At 45.1% G+C, this 17,624-nt stretch overlaps 1 protein-coding gene across 1 annotated transcript in view; it reads right to left on the bottom strand.

Moving 5' to 3' along the window:
- OCA2 (OCA2 melanosomal transmembrane protein) overlaps positions 1-17,624 on the bottom strand; it is a 297,190-nt gene that overhangs the window by 227,505 nt on the left and 52,061 nt on the right. The window contains exons 6-8 of the mRNA XM_034759185.1: positions 6,384-6,541; positions 4,900-4,982; positions 4,383-4,536 (exon numbers count right to left, since the gene is read on the bottom strand). Of these exons, the coding sequence (XP_034615076.1) occupies positions 4,383-4,536; positions 4,900-4,982; positions 6,384-6,541 (395 nt within the window). The remainder of the gene's footprint in view (positions 1-4,382; positions 4,537-4,899; positions 4,983-6,383; positions 6,542-17,624) is intronic.

Here is a 17,624-nt window from a genome sequence, read left to right as displayed (position 1 = left end):
CGGTTAATATCTCCTTTGGTAGCCCCATTCGGGCAAAGATCCCCACCAGCTCTTTGGCTATAGTTTTAGAGGCCGTGTTCCGCAGGGGGACGGCTTCTGGGTAGTGAGTAGCATAGTCCAAAACAACAAGTATATATTGATGGCCCCGAGCCGTCTTCTCCAGGGGTCCCACTAGGTCCATGGCTATTCGCTCGAAGGGGACCTCTATGATGGGAAGGGTTTCTAAAGATGCCCTCAAGTGGGGACAGGGACTGTGCAGCTGACACTCCGGGCCAGAAGAACCATTGTAGGACTCGTCCCAGGGTCTTCTCTACCCCCAAATGCCCCCCAAAAAGATGACTATGAGCAAGACTTAATACAGCATTCCGGTGTTTTTGAGGTACTAGGATCTGCTGTACCTTCTGCCCCTGTACTAGTGCAACCCGGTATAAGAGATCCTTCTTCATTATGAAGTAGGGTCCTGGTCCCTGGGTTTTCCCTTCCACGGGGACCCCATCTATTTCAGTCACCTCCTTCCTAATGTTGTCGTACCTTGGGTCTTCTGCCTGGTCCTGTCCAAAATTTCCTCTCCCGAGGCTAATCTGCCCAAGATCTAGGGGCCCAGTCTCTGTTGCCTCTACTGGTTCAGAAGCATTAGGGTGGGGGTCAGACTCAGGTACTTCTCCCTCCTGCGTGGCCTCCTTTTCAGCTACATGGGTCTGCCTACCTACAAGAGCGACCCTCTGGCTTTGGGTTAGTATTCGGGTTCCCAAGGCCTTAGCTGCCCTTCTTTCCCTTTTTGTCTTTCTACCCTGTCTGGGAGTAGATATTTCTGGGGATATTTCAGAGAAGATTGGGGGTTGACAGTCTGCTGTGGATGCCTCACCAATTTTAGGGTCCCCATCTTTCTCCAATCCCCCTACTGGGAGTAAGTTTCCAAACCCTGGGAAGTCCCTCCTTATGAGCACCGGGTATGGGAGTTTAGGGACTACACCTGCTGCTACCTCAGTAGTGTTCCCTTGGATCTCGATTTTTACTGGGATGGTGGGGTAGTAACTAACTGTCCCATGGACACATGTTATCCCCGTACGTTTAGCCTGTACAGCTGACTATGCTTCACAAGCTTCCCTGAGATAAGCGTGATAGCACTCCCCGAATCAACCAGTGCCGTGGTCCCTACCCCATTTAGTTTCACTGGTCTGGTATACATATGTGGGGTTAGTGAGACCCCCACAAGGTGGATTAGGGAGCATGGATCTGCCCAGTTCCCCAGGTTACACTGCATAGGCTCCTCAGCATTGGGACACTATGCAGCTATGTGTCCCCACTCCCCACAGGCATAACATCTGTATGGAGCCCTAGGCATTCCCCGGTCTCTTGGTTTGGGCAGTCTAACATCACAATCCTCTTCTCCCTCAGTGCTCTGACTCTTTGTGGCCTCTGATGGGCCTTCAGCCTCTATCTTTTTCCACCTGGGCCCTCCTGGTGGCCCAGTCACCTGAAATTTAGGACTTGGTGCTGCTAGTTTAACCCAGGGTGTCTCTTCTTTAACTGGTCGGGTCAACTCCCTCGCTGTCCTTCGCCTCTCTACCAGGGCAACAACCTCGTCATAGGTGGCGGGTTCGTTCTGGCTTACCCAGGCACGAAGGTCTGGCGGTAGTCCCCTCACGTATCGGTCGATGACCAGAACCTCTAGTATCTCTTCCGGACTGCGGGACTCTGTTTGCAATCACTTTCGTGAGAGATGGATGAGGTTATACAATTGGGACCGCGGGGTTTGTCTTCCTGGTACCTCCAACCGTGATACCGTTGGGCCCGCACTGCTGTCGTTACCCCAGATCTGGCCAAGATCTCTGCTTTCAGCTGGGGGTAGTCTGCTGCAGCCTCTTCAGGCAGATCATGGTAGGCCTTTTGGGCCTCCCCACACAGGAATGGGGCAAGGATGCCAGACCACTGATCTCGAGGCCAGGCCTCCCATAGGGCTGTCCTCTCAAAGGCCAGAAGGTATGCCTCTACATCATCCTCCCGCGTCATCTTCTGCAGCCAATGGCTGGCCCGTATGAGCTGCGGCCCATCATGGCCGCGGTTCAGCTCTGTAAGGGTCTTGACCTGGTTTACCAGTTCCCGCAACACAGATCGGTCTTGGGCAGCCTGGTCCATCAGCAGGCGATTAGTCTCTTGCTGCAGCCGCACTGCCTCCTGTTGGGCGGCTGCCTGGACACGGGTAGCCTCCTGCTGGGCCACTGTGGCTTGTATCAGTGCCCGCACTACGTCATCCATTGTGATGAAAAATAAATAAATAAATAAACCCTCTCTTTTTTTTTTTTTTTTTAAAATCACCCTCCTTCTTCCACCGCGTTGTGCACACCAGGATCCCACTCTTGACACCAGATGTGACAAAGTTCTTCCTCTATCTTGGTGGGTCCTGTGCTTATTGGCGGATTTTCCTGCCTCAGAGATTCATCATGTGGGTTGGGGAACAGCCCAGAGACCTTCCCCTCTGGAAGAATCCACAGTCCAGGTCAATTGAGAGGTTTGGGGGGAACCCGGGGCCCGCCCTCTACTCCGGGTTCCAGCCCAGGGCCCTGTGGACTGCAGCTATCTATAGTGCCTCCTGTAACTGCTGCATGACAGCTACAACTCCCTGGGCTACTTCCCAATCGCCTCCTCCAAACACCTTCCTTATTCTCACCACAGGACCTTCCTCCTGGTGCCTGATAACACTTGTGCTCCTCAGTCCTCCAGCAGCACACCCTCTCACTCTCAGCTTCTTGCACCTCTTGCTCCCAGCTCCTCACACTCGCCCCACAAACTGAAGTGAGCTCCTTTTAAAACCCAGGTGCCCTGATTATCCTGTCTTAATTGATTCTAGCAGCTTCTTCTTAATTGGCTCCAGGTGTCCTAATTAGCCTGCCTGTCTGCCTTAACTGGTTCTAGCAGGTTCCTGATTACTCTAGTGCAGCCCCTACTCTGGTCACTCAGGGAACAGAAAACTACTCATCCAGTGACCAGTATATTTGCCCTCTACCAGACTCCTGTACCCCTATTTGCCCTCTACCAGACTCCTGTACCCCACTGGTCTGGGTCGGTCACAGCTGTTATGACTTGTGAATTCTTCACAAGTAGCCTCTAACTTGCAAACATCTGCACACAAAAAAGCCCAGTCACACAAACATTCAAAACCTAATGTTTTTGCAATTGCTAAGGACTGCATACATTTTGGAGAATAAAAGCAGCATTAAAATGTATTAAGGTTATTTCAGTGGTATACTGCATATATAGATGCCTTTAAATCAAAATCCAATATACCATCCCCCTTCACATTTAGTGTTTTGAGATAACACATCTATAAAGTACATAGAGCCAGTTTCAGCCTCATAAATAAATCTCCACTCCTGAAGTGAATAATCTAAACTTTTAACCCTCTGTCACGTGGTATCTGTCTCTGTTACTGAAATTGGATTGGAAGAAAGGCATTCCTTATTTTATTTAGCATTTTAATGGGGAACAGTATGAAAAAGATCATGATGATGGACAGGGAAGAATAATCAGCAAACCAGACATTGCCATTATGAGACCCTTCATAGACTTGATTCTCCTCTCACCTGCACCAGTGAAAATCAAATGCAACTCAGCTGAAGTCCATGGACTTCCACCAGTATAAAAGTGGTGTAAATGTAGAAGGAATTATTTCCTATATCTCATATTTTAGCTACAGGATATTCATGTTTTTATTTACAATCCAAGAAAGACCTGTTGAGTGGCAAAACATAAATCCTGTACCATTTCTCATATGTTTACCATCTTGAATCATGATACAAGATATTTGAGTTAAACTGGATACCTAGTGGCCTTGGAATAAATGTTTAAAGTTCTTCATTCCTTGACTTCCCTCATATTAACTCAAATCCTCTCCTTCCCTCCCTAAAGGATGCATTGTAGGTATTTCTAATTATCATTGTTTTAAAAATAAAAGTAATGTTTACTGTTTTACATGTGCAAAAGATTTCTACTTTGTTCTGAGGTGTCTTAGAGAAGAGAATGATCAAAGTGACGTTTTAACTTGTGTGAGTAATTTGCTTTTAACTTGAGATTTTATCCATCAAGTTTCAACCCAGGCTGACTTTGTTTCACAGCCAAGTTATAAAATATAATGGAAATACCACAAGATTCCTATAGAAAGAAATAACCAAGAACTGCTCAAATACTATGGAGGCAGTTAGTAATAACCTACTAGGATCAGTTGCCATTCATTCCAACTTCCTTCAACATATCTGGGAGTCTTGTTTGTGCCCTAAGCAGTGTCTGATAGTACTGGAAGGTTTCAGATTCAATTTCAGAAAGTATATTAACTGCCAAAAATGATACAAACACAGACACACAAAGTGCATACATTGACTTACCTCCAATATGATAAGCACATAAACGCCTGCTAAGATGACTGATGCAATTGTTACTTGTGTCTCTATATTTGCATGAAGGTACTGATGCTTCATGGAGAGAGGAACAATTTCAGACTCCTGTAGGAAAGCTTGAATGTTTATGGAGATTGCATTACTGTAGGGAAAAAAAGAAAAGTTCTGCTTCCTTACAGAATGAAATAGCAACTGTTATTTTTTTTTTAAATACTGTAAAATTGTTTCATTAGTTAAAATAAAAAATGTAAAGCAACTTTTACGATACTTGAATACCAGATTGTAAATGCCGGGTCTTGGAATGTAACTTAAGTCCAAGACGTGGATAGGATGATCGTATTGTAACTACTTTTAAAAAACTAGGAAAGTTTATATTTTACTGACAGTCTGAAGAATTACAAAATGATGGAATTTAGTAGTTTTGTTTAAAGAAAAGAAAATATATTTTCATAGCATTCAAATAATCAGTTTATACAAACTTTTATTACAGTTGGTTTCTGCCAACCTGTTAAGGATCTCAAAGATTCTAGTTGTGATAACTTGCTCATTTCGTCTTGAGTTTAAAGGTAGAGTCCAGTTGTATAAGACCTGCAAAAGATTCAATTTAACAACACCAGTAATTAAAGATCAGTAAAAGTGGTGCATGGCTCTGTTCAATTTTTCTACACATTTTTATTTTGGTGTCTACATAGTTGGGTCTAAATTCTGGTATACACCCAAGATGTTTGGAGATCATTGACCAATGGAAACTGCAGCCAGAATTTGGTCTTTTACATGGAGAAATGACTATAAAGAACTCAGGAAAAACAGCTTCTGCGACATTATATATTGCTGCACACTGGTATGTGGGCAAGTTATCTGAATGCATACTGGAGTGTGTATTTCAAATATGGGTGCAGAGATTCTCTCTCTTTGGAGCCAAAAGGGATTTAAAGAGACAAAGTCCAGTTAAAAATCGTAGCCCAGATTCTTCATTCCTGCTCTGTCCCCTTGTCTCAGATTAGCAGCACAAAGAATAAAGAAAGCAGTCTTAAACACCCAGCTGGGGATACCTTTGGAAAAGGAACCCCTGGTGGCATATAGTCAACATAGATAATTTTTAGCTACCTGCCCCCGTCCCAGTGTCCTGGGCAGTGCAGGGAAGTGTCCAGCAAGAGGTGGGTGGCTGGAGCAAAATGTACTCTGGCTATTCCAAGTTAGCAGAAAAATCTCTTGGGGATTGTTACGGTTTGCACAAATTATAGCATCCCTCCCATCAGTAAGAAAGGCTGGTTTAACAGTATAATTACCTCGCCAACATTGTGCCCAATGACGTTACTTGATGAGCTAATGGACCTGCTTTTATTAACTTATAAATAGTAACCATGAGTTTGTATGCAGTTACAATGCTGATGATTAAGGTGTGATGCAACAACAAATCAGAGGCCAACCATATACACAGAATCACCAAAAAAAAAAAAAAAAGTAGGCGTCTGTGGTCATGGTTATTTTTTAAACTATGTTGCTTCTTTTTATTTTCATGTATTACACATGCAGAGAGATTAACACACTTTATAGTACTCTGATTTGTCTCTCCCTTCAGTTAATCATCTCATTTTTTATGAAATCTGTTTGCATAAGTGCAAAAAAGCACCTTACGTCTGTTTCTTCATGTGCTTCTTTCCCCCAAAACGCTCTAGCCAAATTTCATTAATTTGATTTCTTTTTAGACAAAAGCACTTGTATGTTAAGTGTCAGGTCAAAGGAAATTGTCCCCAGAACTCATTAAGTTCCAAAAAGAGGGGTTAAATGCAATGTTGTAAGGTCAAGTTAAAATGTAATTTTACTATTTACTAACAACAACATAGCTAATGCCGACATCAATGTACATTTCACAGCAAAAACAAAAATCCATGTAATGTTGATGGAGATAACCCAGTAAAAGAAAGGAATCTCAAAAAAAGACGTGACACAAAATTTCCAAAGACAATGATATGTGAAAACCATAACCTGTGGCTGACGTCTCCTTCTAGATCCAGGGTCTTGTATCTGCCCAATTTGCACTACTATGTATTCCTCTGCCCGCCGATCAACCACATCTGCTGCAAAAGGTCCTCCTAGTTCTAACTTCAGCAGAGCGGATTCACGAAAATCTGTAATATTCATAGCTGATGGAAAACCCGTTAAGGGTTAAACTTCCAATGGTAGTTATATAGGATTACACGTTATACTGAAATACAGTATATTACTTAACTCAGGGACAAAAAATGCAATATGAGGCAGTCTCTCAAATGCAATCGAAATTATTCTCAGAACAAAACCTATGTAAAAAGATTCCCACCCTGTGAAATGCAGCTGTCAGGGAGCAATTTTTTTTTTTAAACTGTGGTGCTAGAAGCCCACTTCTGGAGCGTCTGGGAACTGAGTGTGGGAGGCAACTGTATCCCCACTCTTTCCAGTTTAAGTTAAAGGCTGTTTTGTTGCTGTAAAATTGCAACTAGATGGAAAAGGAAGTCAATCTTGTCAGGAACTAACAATAAACAACATTGCCACCAATTACAGGTGTCATGACCCACAGCTCCTGAACCCAGGCCTGTAAGGGTCATGGGAAAAGTCACACCTCCTGCTTTCTGCTCACTGCTCCTGCTTCCCCGGGTTGATTTCCTGGCATCCCAACCCAGCTTGACTCCAGACATCTGACTTGAGGTGCCTAACCTCCAGTTTGTCTCCTGCCTCTGACACCCTGGTATCCTGACCTGGCCTGACTCTAGTTCCTGAATCATGGTTCCTAACCTCCAGTTTGTCTCCTACTTCTGACCTCCTGGTATCCTGACCCAGCTGACTCTTGACTCCTGTCTCATGACTGTGGACTCTCGCTTTCAGCACTAGGTCTGGCTGCCAACAACCCGACCATGACAACAGGCTTCAATGACACATTTGAAATCCCAGCTGCCATCTTCAGCAGGAGGTAGTTTTGTGCACAGATGAGGGCACACGTTGAGTTGGGCATCATGTGGACCACTCAGTAAAGATGTATATTCAACATGCAGCCAACAAAATTTTAGGATACATAAGGAACGGGATGGGAAATACTGAAAACAATATGTTACCATGCTAATGTAACCAATCTGGAATTTGACTTTTTCACAATTTTACTTACAAATTTTCAGCATTGAGGCCATGGTTCAACAAAGCCAATGTTTACATTTAAGCACATGTACTTAGATCATGGAACTTATAAAAGTGCTTAAAAGCATTGCTGAAGTAGGGCCTTATCACCTGATATTTAATGGGGGTATTTTACAAAGAGATGTAAAAATGTTGCAACATTTTTACAAATTCATGTCAGGCAATTAATTTGTTTTCCAGAAAGACGTTTCACTGCCCATAGTACTGAGAGAATTGAACAAGGAAAGAAAAAAAACAACTTAGAATTTTTAAAGCATCCTTACCGGTTTGAACACCTACAGGACAGCACTTTATCCCACTTTTAAATAATCTCTAGTGAAATAACTAAAGTTATTCCGGGTTGACCACACACTGATTGTTTTAATACAGAATGTTTTGGTTTGATATTTGAAGTTCCTACATCTTTACAAAGAATTACAATGTTGCACCCTCATTAGTTCTCAGCAGAAAGGCTGAATGAGCATGGACACTGAACCACCCCTTTGTGTAAAAAAAAAAAAATAGGTCTCTCCAGGTCAGAGTTATTACCAGTGCATAATGAGGAAGCATGTACCTCTGTACCCTGACTTGTGGAGAGAAGACTGCAGTCTCCAGAGCTGTCAGAACATCTGACACTTTTCCCAAGCAATGAATCCACTCAAACATTTCTTTTTAATTTGTTTAAAAGGGATAATTACACAAGATGATGAATTAAAAAATGCAACACAACAATGAAGAAGTCAACAGTTGTTTCTTTAAACAAATTCCAAACAGGAAAATTCAAATGCTGTCCCTACCAAACTTTATATTACATTTCTCTTCCATTGTTGCAGTTTTCCAGGGTGGCTTGCTGTCCACAATTTCCAAACCCCAGTGCAATGGCACAAATCTTTATTGAAACCATATTAACAGCTCTAATGAGAGGCATTAATTATTGTCTTTCAAAAGTCTTGCTGACCTGTATTCATTAACCTAATGACTTGGGGCTCCTTTGACAGCCATTATGTACACCATTATGAGTGCAGCCAATAATTTATTTCTACAAAAAAGCTTCAGGTGCATATAATTATGGCACCTTCCTGCCACACAATACATCCAACATAAATCCTATAATTATACAGATGACACATTCAGGAGCTACTACAGAGGAAACAAAGCCATAAGAGAAAGGAAAACTTATTTTCAAGGTATGCACAGTGGTGCCTTCATACAAAATAGTTTCTTCTTACATAGCTTTATTTTTCATTTGTCACTGTTCAAACATGAAATCATAAGAAAAAGCCCTAGCAAGAAGGTCCTATATTTGATTGCACATGAAAGTTAATAACTTTCACAGGTCTAAGCTGAGAAACTTAAATTGAAATCCCATTGGGGTTACCTCCTTCCAAACAATACTCAGAATCTCATCTCTTTTCCCCAGTTATGTCACTGCAGATCATAGCCTGCATCTAAGATACAATCTGATGTTCTCAAAACACTTTTGCTGTGGAAAACTACAGCCATGTTTCTATGAGTCAAACTGGGACCACTTTCAAAGGTCTGATTTTAATGATGTCTGCTCATTTTAATGATTTCAATGTATTGCTTACTGAAGCTTGTCAAAGCAAAGAGATGCACAAAACATTTGCAGGGAAAGACCCAACTCACAGAGTCTGGGTTCAAGGTTCATAATACTCTGTGCACCTGGAGAGAAGAACTTTTCCCAATAGGGGAAACTGGCAATTTCCTTTCCGCCCAACAAGCCCCAAGACTCTTTCTTACTACAGCTCCCCTGCCTTGAAGCACAGCCCCTGCTAGTGGCACCAGCCTCTTCCTGGTGGGGGGGTTGAGGTGGGCCTTAGCCACCCCTTACATGGGGCCCGCCCCCGGCTCCTCTTCTTCCCCCCCTCAAAGACCCGCCAGAAGCTGGAGCCAGCCAGTGATGAGAGCTGCCCAGGGAGCCTCCACCTGCCGTGGGCGGCGTGCCCCGGGAGTGGGGACACTAGCTGGGGACTGCTCTCAGGCACCCGAGCCCCTCGCCTAGGGCAGGTGGAAGGTCCAGGGCTCCCCACAGCAGCCCGGGTTCTCTCGGTGGCTCTTACCACGGCCTGGCTCTGACTTCTGGCCTGGCCAGGGGGCGGGACCTCAGGGGAAAGAGGAGGAGCAGGGGGTGGGGCCATAGTTCTGGTGCTGGTAGTCCCCCCACTTCTACACAGGTTCTGGCATTCCTGAGGGGCTCCTCAAACTGGCCGAGGCCCCTGGACATGGGCCCTATGGGCCCATGTGTTAATCTGCTGCTGAACACACCAGGAATCCCAGGGTTCTTCTGGGAGTACAGGAAGTATTCTGATTCCTGCTTCACCCACACATGTACATCCCTCCTCCTTTGCTATGGCTAGCAGTGCACGAAGTGCACAAGGCATCCCATAATGTTTAGCAAAGTGCACCAGAAGACCTAAGGGGTTCCAAAGTAACTGCAGGAACTCTGGGGTTTCACTTTGTAGCATATATAGTTGTTAAAGAAACCCTGAAACTTCCCCGGCTAACTCTCTCAGACAAATGAGCTACTGACCCTCAGCTAAGCAAAGAACTGGATACAGCAGAAGCCTGGTACGGGGAATCAGGCCTCTTGTCATCTCAGAAGAGACCTTGGATTGGAAGGGAGGCAACTTTCAAGATTATCCTTTCCACAGAGATCAAAGATGAAAGCAATGGCCAGCAGTGTCCCCACCAATAGTAGAAGTGGGGCCAAAGCCACCTATTATCTGGGTGCTCCTCTGGAGGTGATACCAGGCAGGGCCGGCTCTAGGTTTTTTGCCGCCCCAAGCAAAAAAAATGTTGGCTGTCCCAGCCCTGGGCTCCTCACCACACCCCTCTGCCTTCCAAACCCTGGGCTCTCCTCCACCACCCGCACCCCCCTGCTGCCCCAGCCCTGGGCTCTCCCCCCCGACCCACACCCCCCTGCCGCCCCAGCCCTGGGCTCTCACCCCCACACCTGCACGCCCCTGCCGTCCCAGCCCTGGGTCACTGGTAACTCGCTCCCAGGGCAGGTCATTCAGCAGGAATTTTAGATGTGCACAGAACACAGACAGAATTGGTTCCCATATGGTTACAGAACTGCAGTAAAGTGGAACAATTTTCAGCTTGTGTTATTGGAGGATATCTGGATGCATATTATAAGACTGTCCTCCATAAATGAGGAAAAGTTGAGGTGCCTTTATTATTCTTTTGTTCCATTCTTTCTTTCTATGGGGAATTTGCCAATGCAATACCACTGTCTTCCTTTTAAACAAACAAACAAAAAAAGGCAATGGCTGTTGAAAATAGCCCTATCCTAATAACCACTGGGAAGCATTTCTTGCTCAATTTTATCCTACTTTTTCTACAGCAAGTTATAGTGGATCAGTATATTTGATTTGGGAGAAATGAAGTAACAACTGCCCAAACTGAGCTTGAGCACTCCTAAATTCTGAGGTGTTCAAATCTGGAAGGCAGGTGCTGGGGGGAGGTGGGGGGTCTGTGGCTCCGCAGGGGAGCATGGCAGCACGTATGCAGCAGCGTGTCTGGCGCTGCGCGAAGCCAGAAACGCTGGTCTGAGTGGCACGGTAAAGGGGCTGGGAGGTTGGAGAAGGGGTAGGAGGTTCTGGGGGCAGTCAAGGAACAGGGAGCAGGAGGGTTGGATTGGGCAGAGGTTTGGGGGGGCAGTCAGGGACAGGGAGAAGGGAGGGTAGATGGGTCAGGGGTTCGGGGGGGGCGGTCAGGGGACAGGCAGCAGTTGGATAGGCATGGGAATCCCAGGGGTTTGTCAAGGGACAGGTAGGGGGTGGGGTCCTAGGGGGGAACTTGGCGGGGGGGTCTCAGGAGCAGGCAGTTGGGGACAAGGAGAAGGGAGGCTTAGATAGGGGTGGGGTCCCGGAAGGGGGCAATCAGGGGACAAGGACCAGTGGGGCTTAGATAGGGGATGGGGTCCTGGGGGGCAGTTGGGGCAGGGGTCCTGGGAGGGGGTGATCAGGGGACAGGGAGCAGGGGGGTTGGATGGGATGGGGTTTCTGTGGGGGGCAGTCGGAGGGAGTGGATGGTGGCAGGGTGGGGCTATCCTCCCTCCCCATGGAGTGTCCTATTTTTTGAATGTTAAAATATGGTATCCCTACTCACAGTGCAGCTCTCCATTCACTGCAGCATGAGGTCTCAGCTTCCTCACTCCCTCCCCCTCTTTCCTGTTGGAGTGGCCAAGGGAATGCTGGAAAATGTAGTTCTTTCCCTGCTCCAGGGCTGGCTCTATAGGCAGGGAGCTAACCAAGGAACTACAGCTCCCAGGGCCCCCTGTTGGTTCTTAGTTCCCATGCTGGATCCCTGCTGCCCCTGCAAATGGGCTGCCCCAAGCACGTGCTTGCTTTGCTGGTGCCTAGAGCCGCCCCTGATACCAGGGATGTTGGGGGAGGACTGAATGAAGGGCAGCTATGAGTTGGTGGTTTCTTGTGGGATGGAGGGAAATGTTTCCTTGGAGGCTTCAGTTTGTTAAAGTTCACAGCTCGCTCTTTGCCTCATATTTGTACTATTAATGCATTTAAGGTTCAATCCTGCAGGGTGCCCCCAATCCAGCAAAGCGCTTGGGTACATGCCTAACATTAAGCATACGCCTCAGTTCTTTGCTGGATCAGAGCTAGAGGGCTCAGCATCTTGCAGACAGTACAAATGAGTACAGGGGGACACTTAACATTTGTTCTGCAGCAGGAAATCTGAGCAGTATATTGATTAAACAGAGGTACGGCAATAAAAAAAACACCTCAAAAAGGCAAACACAAAAGATTAGAGATGCAATAGGATTTTTTAGTCAGTTACCAAGACTATTGTATCTAAGAATGGGGAGAGGGGTGAGTTGATTGATTGTCGTTCAGGGAAAGGAAAACCCCTTTTTGATATTACTGATGAACAGCTGCCCCCAGCTCTTCATGGTATTATGATTAAAAGGTTTTACAATGACCTCTGCCTGCTCCATGACTGAAGTAATTGCAGTGATCATTCAATCTGTGATTTCAAAACTCATGCACCTTCAGCCATAATCACAGTAACTAACATCCTCAACTCCTCGCTCTTCTTTTTTCCTTCTTATTAGCTTATATCTTTTTTTTTCCCAATGTCACCACTCCCCACATACACTGAAAAACTCTACATAGTTTTGTTGAAAATCACTGACCAGAAACACTTTGGCCTCATATCTTATCGGTCAATTTAAGAGAGAGTTGTGAATTGCTCAGAACTTAGCCACAGGACGAACCTCAAATATTGCTAATATCTATGCTGTGGTAGCACAAAGACACCAACCAAGTTGGGGGCCTCACGTGCTGGGTACTGTATCAACACATAGTAAATGGCACTCCTTGCTCCAAAGAGGTTACAATCTAAAAGAAAAGACATAACAGGTGGATGAGACAAACAAATGGGTCAAGGAGGATGGACAAGAACAGGAAGTCATGATATATGAAGAAAATTATAACTTAATTAGCATCACAGAGACTTGGTGGGACAACTCCCATGATTGGAGTACCAGCAATGAGGGATATAGCTTGCTCTGAAAGGATAGGTATGGGCCAGGGGGAGGAGGCGGTATTGCATTGTACATCAAGAATGTATACACTTGCTCTGAGGTCCAAGGGGAAGTGTTGAGTCTCTGTGTGAGTATAACAAGGGGAAAGAACCGCACGATGTTACAGTGGGGGTCTATAACAGACCACCAAATCAGGAAAAAGAAGTGGATGAGTCATCCTACAAGCAGGTAACAAGATTAGCTAACGCACATGAGCTAGCATTAATGGTGGATTTTAACTTGCCTGATATCAGTTGGAAGACTATTGCAGAAAAACCTAATACATGCTGCAAATTCTTAGCATGTGTAGGGGACAGCTTTCTGATCCTGAAAATTGTGGAAACAACTGCGGGGGGGGGGGGGGGAACATTTTGGATTTGGTTTTGACCAACAGGGATGAATTAGTTGCAAATGTGAAGGTGGTCGGGAACTTGGGAGGAAGAGATTGTGATCTGATAGAATTCAAGATCCTATGGAAAGAAGGACATGAGAACAGCAAAACAGGGACACTGGACTTCAGAAAGTCAGATTTCAACCAATTCAGAGAACTAGTAAGCAAGGTCCTGTGGAAAGACTAATTAGAAAGCAAAGGAGTCAACAGGGGCGGGCAGTTCTTAAAAGATGTAACACTAAAAGCTCAACATCAAGCTATTCCGATGCAGAGGAAAGATAAGAGCCACAGGAGGTCAATGTGGCTGCATAAGGAGCTTTTTAGCTATCTAAAAATGAAAAGGGATACATACAGGAAATGGAAGGAGGGCCATGTCACCAAGGAAGTATACATGAGAATAGCGAAAGCGTTTAGGGAGAAAAATCAGGAAAGTCACAGCTGGCAAGGAATGTTCGAGATAACAAGAAGGGGTTCTTCAAATATGTCAGACAAAAAAGAAAGATAAGGGATGGTTGGGTCTGCTGCTCAATGGAGAAGGTGAGCGGGTAATGGGAAATAATATGAGGGCAGAGCTGCTCAATGCCTACTTTGCTTCAGTCTTCTCACATAAAATAACATGTGACCAGATGATTAGTAAAATTACCATAGACAATAAAGGGGAAGAGATGCAGATCAGGATAAGTAAAGAACACATCAGATCAATTTGAATGATTCAAATCATCAGGGCTGGGGCTATTCATTTGAGGAATTCACTGAAAGAATTAGCTGAAAAAATCTTGGCACCACTAGCAATATTTACAAACTCATGGATGACAAGAAAGGTCCCAGAAGACTGGAGACAGGCTAACATAGTGCCCATCTTTTAAAAAGAGGGGGGAAAAGGAGGAGCTGGGGAACTATAGACCGGTCATCCTGACTTCAATACCTGGAGCAATGTATAAAACTTTCAATTTGTGAATACCTGGAGGATGAAGGGGTAATCACTAGCAGGAAGCATGGATTTACCAAGAACAAATCATGCCAAACCAGTTTGATTTCCTTCTTTGACAGGGTAACTGATTTGGTGGATAGGGGGAATGCGGTGGACATAATATACTTGGGACTTTTGACACTGTCCCACATGATATTCTGATAAGTAAGTTGAAGAAATGCAGGTTTGGCGGAACTACCATTAAGTGAATACATAATTGGTTAAACAACCGCAAATAAAGAGTAATTATTAATGGAACAATGTTGGATTAGAGAGAGGTCTCAAGTGGGGTTCCACAGAGATCTGTTCTGGGTCCAGTGTTGTTTAACATCTTTATTAATGACCTGGATATAGGTATAGAGAGCATACTGATCAAATTTGCAGATGACACAAAGCTGGGGAGGTGCCAATACTTCGGAAAACAGAGCTAAAATTCAGAGTGATCTTGATAAATTGGAGAACTAGGCTATAGACAACAAAATGAAATTCAACAAAAACAAATGTAAGGTGCTACACTTAGGGAAGAAAAGCCAAATGCACAAATACAGAATGTGGGGGTGGGGATAACTGGCTTGGCAACAGCACTGCTGACAAGGATCTGTGTAGTTGTGGTGGATCACATGCTCAACATGAGTCAGCAATGCCATGCTGTTGCAAAATATATTATATATATATATATTTTTTCAATTTTAGGTTTAACAGAGTCGTAGCCTGCAAGTCACAGGAAGTAATAGTACCACTCTACTCGGAGCTGGTTAGACCTCAAATAGGTGTCCAATTTTGGTCACTAATGTATAGAAAGCATGTAGAGAAACTGGAAAGGATCCAGAGGCAAGTGACAAAGATGATCAAAGGTATGGAATGCAAGCCATACGAACAAAGGCTGAAGGAACTGGGTATGTTTAGTTTGGAAAAGAGGGGATTCAAGGGGAACGTGACAGAGGTCTTAAGATACTTGAAAGGCTGCCATAAAAAAGATGGAGAAAAAATTGTTCTCTCTTGTCACAGAGAGCAGGACAATGGGTTCAAACTACAGCATATTAGATTAAATCTCAAGAAAAGCTTCTTAACAGTAGAACAATGCCTCAGGAGGTTGTGGAAGCTTCTTCACTGGAGGTTTTTAAAAGGAGGCTGGATAGCCATCTGTCTTGGATGGCTTACCCACAACAAATCCTGCATCTTGGCAGGGGTTTAGATTACATGACCATTGTGATCCCTTCTAACCCTACAATTCTATGATTCTAGTGTGCAGTGTGTAGGTAACAAAAAATAATCAGATGTGCTCAATTCTTAGCCAGTCGGGGGCAGTAATCACAACTCACCACCTGACTTGTCATTATTAGAGTGTTGTTATAGAAGAGGTGAATTTTGAGGGGCGATTTGAAGGACCAGGAAATGGCATTAGAGTCTAATTGGAAATTTCCCCAATATATGGCAGGCACTGGCACAAGAGAAAGTACAAAGGTACTTGAGGGGGAAGTGGACAAACAGGTAATCAAGGCTGCTATCATTGGCAGAGCAAATGTGGGAGCTGACAGCTCGATAAGCTAAATGTGAGGTCTTGTGGGAAAGAAGTGGCTCAAAGCTTGGAAGAATTTGAAGGAATCTCAGAACTGCAATGCAACGGAAGGTGTGAAAGTTATTACCTGCAACACTTTTTTTTATAGGAGCCAAACATTTCTAGTTAAAGAGAGAAGCATTCAACTAAAGATAATTGTAATAGGTGAGGCAAGGTAAATAAGTACTATGCCAAAGAAACACAGACTCTTCTTTAAATGAGGGAGAGGTGGTATATGGTTGGATTGCACAATTCCTTTTTAGCATACAAGAATCCCAATTACTTTTTCATTTCAGAAACCCTAGTTCTATTATGGTGCATTGATTTGCTCCAGACTTCTGTTCTCTATTGCCTGTAAAACATACAAATTTGTATAGATCAGGGCAAAAGTTATTAGAAACACAGCATGAAGAGAAGCACAGTAATGAATATGGAGAACACCTAGCATTTCAGAACATCCTACAAAACCAAAACTTATTTTCATTATGGGAGAAATGCAGAAATACTTCTCTTGGTAGTTCATGGTTTTCTAATTAATGAACTCGGATCATTTGTGAATACTGATGACTGTGCAGTCAAGTAGGCCAAAAAGCCTTGTGTATTAGGAGTATTCATCCCTAAACTGAGAAGCATTGGGTTTTGTTAATGCATCACTGTATCTTTTCTGCTATTTTTAAAACCCAGTTCCCAAAGGTGTATCTTCTTATTAATTATTGATACTTTGCACTTACCTGCCTTTCATTCAAAGATTTGAAAATATTTCACAAACATGACAACAGCGTAGGATGACCAGACAGCAAGTGCGAAAAATCAGGATGGAGGTGGGGGGGTAACAAGATCCCATATAAGAAAAAGACCCCAAAATCGGGACTGTCCCTATAAAATCAGGACATCTGGCAACCCTACAACAGCGTATTGAGCCTTGCCAACTGCAAAAGAGGGCCTGCTGCATTGCACTGGCACAGAATACCTCTTGTGGCTGAATGAGCTTTTAAGTCAATAAGTTACAAATGATTTGGAAAAAAAAGAAATAGCACCATCACCATTTTGGAAAATTATATTAAATCAATTTAATTTGAATCAGGGTCAGTACAGAAACCAAATGCATTTGTGATCAAAATAGTACTAAAGCAAATCCTACAGACTAGGGTTACCATATTTTGTGCCTCCAAAAGGAGGACACTCCACGGGCCCTGGCCCCGCCCCCAGCCCCGCCCCCTCCCCTGCCCCAACTCCGCCCCCTCCCCAAAGTCTCCGCCCCCTCCCCTGCTTCCCGCGAACATTTAATTCGCGGGAAGCCTGGGCAGGTAAGAGGGGGTGTGGAGGGAGGGGGTGCGGCCCAGGCTGGCCCCCCCGGCAGCCCGACCCCGCTGCCCAGCGCACCCCCCCCGGCGGCCCGACCCCGCTGCCCAGCGCACCCCCCCCGGCAGCCCGACCCCCCGGCTCCCGGCCCCGCGGCCCAACGCACCCCCCCGGCGGCCCGGCTCCCGGCCCGACCTCCCGGCCCCGCGGCCCAACGCACCCCCCCGGCTCCCGGCCCGACCTCCCGGCCCCGCGGCCCAACGCACCCCCCCGGCGGCCCGGCTCCCGGCCCGACC

This window comes from Trachemys scripta, chromosome 1, assembly GCF_013100865.1.
Source record: "Trachemys scripta elegans isolate TJP31775 chromosome 1, CAS_Tse_1.0, whole genome shotgun sequence".
Classification (NCBI taxonomy): domain Eukaryota; kingdom Metazoa; phylum Chordata; order Testudines; family Emydidae; genus Trachemys; species Trachemys scripta.
The sequence above is the reverse complement of the archived record's forward strand: the minus strand, read 5'-3'. Positions and strand labels throughout refer to the sequence as shown.